Genomic DNA, 6235 nt, shown 5'->3' on the forward strand with positions numbered 1-6235 from the left:
TTTTTTTTTTATAAATTCACAATGGTGGTAAAGATGTAGGGCAGCACGGTGGCGCAACTGGTAGAGCTGCTGCCTCTCAGTGAGCAGGTCCCTGGTTCAAACCCCGGTCCAGGGGCCTTTCTGGGTGGAGTTTGCATGTTCTCTCCGTGCATGCGTGGGTTTTCTCCGGGTGCTCTGGTTTCCTCACACTGACCAAAAACATGCATGTTAGGCTGATTGGTAACTCTAAATTGTCCCTAGGTGTGAGTGAGAGAGTGAATGGTTGTTTGTCTCGTTTGTCTCTTTGTGTCCCTGTGATGGACTGGAGACCTGTCCAGGGTGTCTCCCGCCCCTCGCACAGTGATTGCTGGACATGGGCACCAGCGACCCCCGTGACCCAAAATGGAATAAGCGGGTAAAGAAAATGACTGGATATATATATATATATATATATATGAGAATATTCTAAGGGACATATTTTGAATCTACAGTTTTATTTTATTATTATTTTATTTTGAATCTACAACAAAAAACACTATAAAAATACTACATTTTGTGCCACCTGGAAAATCAAAACTTTTAGCTAAAATATTCCAATTCAAGTGCGTACTTTTACTCATCTGCTGCATTTGCAAATGTACTACTGTGCAAACCTACTGGGTATGTGAACTAGTTAGTCTTAGGAGTGCTAATGGGCAAACTGTTAATTGTTTAGAACATAATGTAATTTTTGAGCTTCTCTGTTCCTTTAAAGCCTTACTTCAAACATCCCTAATGCTGACAGCAGAACTGATGTCAAGTCAAAGTTTATTTATTTAGCATGTCTACAACAACCACAGCTGACCAGTGTGCTTCACAATGATTTCAACATCATAGATAAAAATATGACCAAAAAAATAAATAAAAATTGAGTTTAATAAAAATAAAAGTATGATAAAAATTTGCAGTAAAGTACCAGTAAAATAAAGTACTGTAAATATATACAGTAAATAAAGGCATGGGTAGCTGATGGGAGCAAAGTAAAGTAAAATAAATTACGTGCAGATTAATCTAAGTGAATGACTGATGATAACCCTTTAGGCCTTCTTGTCTCTTTTCCAGTCGTATGAGGACCTGGTCCATCGTTTAGAGCCAGTGATCATGGAGCTGGAGAGGCAGGAAAATGTCCTGGTTATCTGCCACCAAGCTGTAATGCGATGTCTACTGGCTTACTTTCTAGACAAAGCTGGAGGTTCTGAAAATGTTAACTTCTATGTGAACTGGCTTCTTTTCTAATTATTTTGTCTCACATTTTTCTGTTGAACAAAACGCCACAAAAATAACTTCATTTTTCTCTTTCTGAAGATGAGCTACCTTATCTCAGATGTCCTCTTCACACAGTGCTTAAACTCACACCTGTAGCTTACGGTGAGCAGTAAACGATACAATGTGGAAAACTCAGCTCTTCAATCTCTTCTAAACTTCTGGTTTTCTCTTCACCTGCAGGATGTAGAGTTGAATCATTTTTCCTCAATATTGAAGCTGTCAACACACACAGAGAGAAGCCAAAGGTAGGAATCTACACGTGCATGTTTGTTTTAATGGAGACAAATCATTGTAATGTAACCTATAAATGTTGACTACGTCTGCAACCCACTGCAGATACATGGCCAAAGTAATTGTCAGAAATAAATCTTTTTGTAAAGGTAATTAAATTATAAACAATACAAAGTGTTTTTTTTATATTTATTTTTATTGTATATACTTTGTATATATGTGTGTGCGTGCGTGCGTGCGTGCGTGCGTGCGTGTGTGTGTGTGTGTGTGTGTGTGTATATATGTATAATTTTTAATTTTTTTGCTAACTCTACTTTTTACCTTAGCACAATGTTTATACCAAACAGAGGTTTGGAAACACTTGATGAATGATGAAACTGTTGCTGTGTTAAAAAAGAAACATATTTAAATTATTAATTAAAAAAAAATCTTTCAACATCTTTAAAATAATACTTTCTCATGTAAAGTTTAAGTTTAAAACAACTATAAGAGTTTTGTATGTGATGTTAAAAAGCTTGTTCGAACTATGGCATATTTACAGTTATTATAAGCAAAAAAACTGTACTTTGTTAACAGTTCCTTAAAAATATATTCAAACTTAAAAAGGTGAAAAGAAGAAAATTCAGCTATGTATATTAGGATTAGTTGTTCTTCTTTCAGCATGTCCCTCTTCAGGTGTCTCCACAGCGAGTCACCCTCCTCCATCTCTCTGTCCTCACTCCAACTACCTCCATGTCCTCTCTAACTTCATCCATATATCTGTATCTCATTTTTCCTGCAGCTGCATTTCTAACATCCTTCTACCAATATACCCACTGTCCCTCCTCTGGACATGTCCAAACCATCTCAGTGTGTCCTCTCTAACTTTATCTCTCAGTTGTTCAACCTGTGCTGTACCGCTCATTATTTCATTCCTGATCTTATCCAGCCTTGTCACTCCTAAGGAGAACCTGAACATCTTCATTTCTGTCACTTCCAGTTCTGTCTCCTGTCTTTTTGTCCATGTCTCTGTCTCCAGACCATACAACATAGCTGGTCTCACCACTGTCTTGTAAACCAAAAAAGTCCATGCTCAATAATCCAGGTATACAATCCAACAATTTTCAGTCAGGCCATCTAGACAGTTTTTTTTTTTTTTTTTTTGCTGAAACGTTTCACCTTCTATCTAGAAGGCTTCTTCAGTCAAGGAAACACACAACACAAAACTGATTCTTCCCCTGAACAGCTTACTCCAAAGTGGAACAAACCAGTTATGTTGGTGCTAAGATGGTGTCTTTGGCATGCCCCCTCCTCTGGAGCCGGCCCTCTTCCTCGTCGACAGTCATGTTCAGTTTTGTGTTGTGTGTTTTCTTGACTGATGAAGCCTTCTGGATAGAAGGTGAAACGTTTCAGCAAAAAAAGAAACTGTCCAGATGACCTGACTGAAAATTGTTGGACTTTCTTGTAACCTTTTCCTTTTATTTCCTGCCACCCTTTTGTCACAAATCACATTTGAAACTTTTCTCCATCCTGCACTGTTGTGACCTCTGCTCCTTGTAGCCTCACTATTCCATGAAAACACATTGAAGTTCTTTCTGACCCTCTTGGTACTTCTCCATCAGCATTCTCAAAGCAAAAATGGCATCTGTGGTGCTCTTTCTTGGCATGAAACCATACTGCTGCTCACAGATAGTCACCTCTCATCTAAGCCTAGCTTCCACAACTTTCTCCCAGATCTTCATTGAGTGACTCATCTACCTAATTACCCTGTAGTTGCTACAACTCTGTATCTCTACTCTTCTTTCTCATTCATTCTCTTCATTCATTAAGTCCTCAATGTACTCCTTCCATCTTCCCGTTACACTCTCCTCACTTGTTAGAACATTAACATTCCTATCTTTAACAAGCCTAACCTGCTGCACATCCTTTCTAGCCTGATCCCTCTGTCTCGCCAAGTCCTTCTCGCCCTCTTTAATGTCCAGCCTCCCATACAACTCTTTTTACACCTTCTGCTTTGCCTTATCTACATCCCTCTTTGCTCTACATTGCATCTCCTTATATTCCTGTCTCCTCTCTTCAGTCCTCTCACTTTCATATTTCTTCTTGGCTAACTTCTTTCTTTCAATAGCTTCCTGCACTTCACTATTCCACCACCAGGTTTCCTCATCATCCATTCTCTGTCCAGATGACACACCAAGTACCTTCCTACCTGTCTCTCTAATTGCTGTTGCTGTGGTAACCCAGTCATTTGGAAGCTCTTACTTACCACCCAGAGCCTTTTCAATTCAATTCAGTTCAATTCAATTCAGTTTATTTATAAAGCGCCAAATCACAACAAAGTTGTCTCAGGACTCTTTACAGGAACATTCACATAAAAGCCAATTAGTAAAGTTCTCTATCTAAGGAATCCAGCAGACAAGTTGAATCTTGGCACCTTTAACAGCTCCTCACTGAATTTCTCACAACATTCTTCCTTCTTCATCTTCCACCATTTGGTCTTCTTCTCTGATTTTACGCTTTTTCTCTTCTTCACAACAACAGTCATTCTACACACAACCATCCGATGCTCCTCTGCCACAACCTTACAGTCTCCCTTGGGTTTCCTCTTCTATACAGGATGTAGTCTACTTGTGTAATCCTTTAGATTTAGTTTGTTCTAAACTTTCTAAATACCATAGGTGTGATGTTGTTGTTTGGATGTTGATGAGGATTCAAAGATGCAGAACAGCAAGTAACAGACAGGCAGATACGTTTAATGTATTCTACAAGAAGTTGATAGAGGAAAACAAAACCAGAAGTGCAGTTGAAACAGACTGGCAGAGTGTCTCCAACAGATCCCAGAAACAGTCTTACAGACGTGTGTGTAGAAGAGTGCAGTCCTATAACAGCTAAGATCCTGAGCAGAACCCCAGGCTCTCATATACAGTTTATATTTATATAAATGGTCATGGTTGTCAACAAACCAATAATGTTAAAAGAAAACCAGACCACACAAGTAGCTAAAATATGGCACACTGACAAACAAGGAACAAAGAACTGTAAACAGGACAATAAATTATACCAACAAAAACATTGTGAAACATCCTAAGAGTGATTTTTCTTTTTCTCTCTTTTTGTGTCGTTGCAGAATGTCAGCCTGAACAGAAACCCAAAGGAAGCTCTGCAGACTGTTCCTGATCATATATAAAAACTGTTCTGAGAGAAACTGACCCGATGTGTTGCTGCTTATGAGACTCAAAGATACAATTAAATGCTTGTGTGAAAACCTAAAAAAAAAAGATCATATCAACACAAACAGACTGCCTGACAGACTGTCAGACAGACTGACAAGAATCCAACCTTCAGCCACTTCTTTTTTCTATCTGTGAATAGAATAGAATAGAATAGAATAGAATAGAATAGAATAGAATAGAATAGAATAGAATAGAATAGAATAGAATAGAATAGAATAGAATATGCTTTATTGTCCCCTAGGGTAAATTTGTCATGGACTCATGAGTGTATATAGCATAGTAACAGCTGGCCAAACAGACAGTAAATACACATACAATTCATATAAACAGCTAAAAATGAAGACTACAAACACAACAGTTAAAAAAAAAAAACCAGAGAAGATCAAAGTTCTTGCACACCTTTCAGGCCTCAACAGATTATGTATTTAAAATTTTGATGTGAAATGAAACAAGTCTGCATGAGGTTTGCTTTCATTGCATAAACAATAAAATAAAAAAATATTTCCTAAATATATCCTGATGCATGCTCAATAATCCAGGTAGAAAAATAAAAAAAAGTTCAATCTGGTCCTCTGGACATTCAAAAAAACAAAAAACAAAACAAAGCAAAAAAAATCTAGAAACGTTTCGTCTCTCGTCCGAGAGACTTCTTCAGTCTGAGGTGCTGTTTTCAGCTCAGTCTCTTAAATAGCACCTTCTCAGAGTGGATCAACCAGTTTGCTGCTGACAACCAAAACCAGCTGATCACATGGTCAAGAAGGACCATCAGCCTAACAATAGATCATTAGCACACTGATGGCTGTTTACTACTCACAGGCAGTGAGAAGTCAGAAGTCAGAAGGCACAGACACAGCTGCTGAATGAACGGGTGAGACAGACCAATTTTACTATTGAGGCCTTGAAGGCCAAAGAAGAGCACATTAAACAGAAACTAACTATGTGTCTAGATCAGACCACACTTCAGCAAGTGTTGGACTGTACAGATCAGGCACGCTTAGCACAGCATGTCAAGTCCAAGACTCGACAACAAAATAAGTTTAACTTTCTAATAACTCATCAACACCATCACTATTCCAATAACAACACATTCAGTGTAGGACAACACTCCAGTAGTCGATTACATGCCAGGGAGACAGAAAAGTGGGTGAAGAATTTATCTGACAGACAGCTCACCCAGCCAGGGACAGAGATTCTTGCCAGGGGACTGAACTTTGCGGTTGCACCAAGGACAATTCCTCTGGTGGAGATGATCACAGCTACTGAGTCAGCCATCCGCAACAACAAAATGAAAGAGGGTGAAGCAGAACAGCTCAGAATCAAAGTTTCATCCTGCCTCAGCAATGCCAAACCACCACCTTCCAACATCAGTAGAGAGGAGAGGGATGCACTCACCACTCTCAGCAAGGACAAAAACATCATAATTCTCCCAGCAGACAAAGGAAGGTGCACAGTGATTTTGAACCAGAAAGACTATCATGAGAAAGTTATGACACTCCTTAGTGACTTAA

At 38.7% G+C, this 6235-nt stretch overlaps 1 protein-coding gene across 1 annotated transcript in view; it reads left to right on the top strand.

Moving 5' to 3' along the window:
* The window catches only part of pfkfb1 (6-phosphofructo-2-kinase/fructose-2,6-biphosphatase 1), a 44507-nt gene extending 39781 nt beyond the window's left edge, over positions 1 to 4726 (top strand). The window contains exons 11-14 of the mRNA XM_037683875.1: positions 1081 to 1210; positions 1324 to 1386; positions 1465 to 1529; positions 4622 to 4726. Of these exons, the coding sequence (XP_037539803.1) occupies positions 1081 to 1210; positions 1324 to 1386; positions 1465 to 1529; positions 4622 to 4681 (318 nt within the window). The 3' untranslated portion in view covers positions 4682 to 4726. The remainder of the gene's footprint in view (positions 1 to 1080; positions 1211 to 1323; positions 1387 to 1464; positions 1530 to 4621) is intronic.
* Positions 4727 to 6235: the final 1509 nt, after the last annotated feature.

Source organism: Nematolebias whitei, chromosome 11 (assembly GCF_014905685.2).
Source record: "Nematolebias whitei isolate Nwh7 chromosome 11, NemWhi1, whole genome shotgun sequence".
NCBI lineage: Eukaryota > Metazoa > Chordata > Actinopteri > Cyprinodontiformes > Rivulidae > Nematolebias > Nematolebias whitei.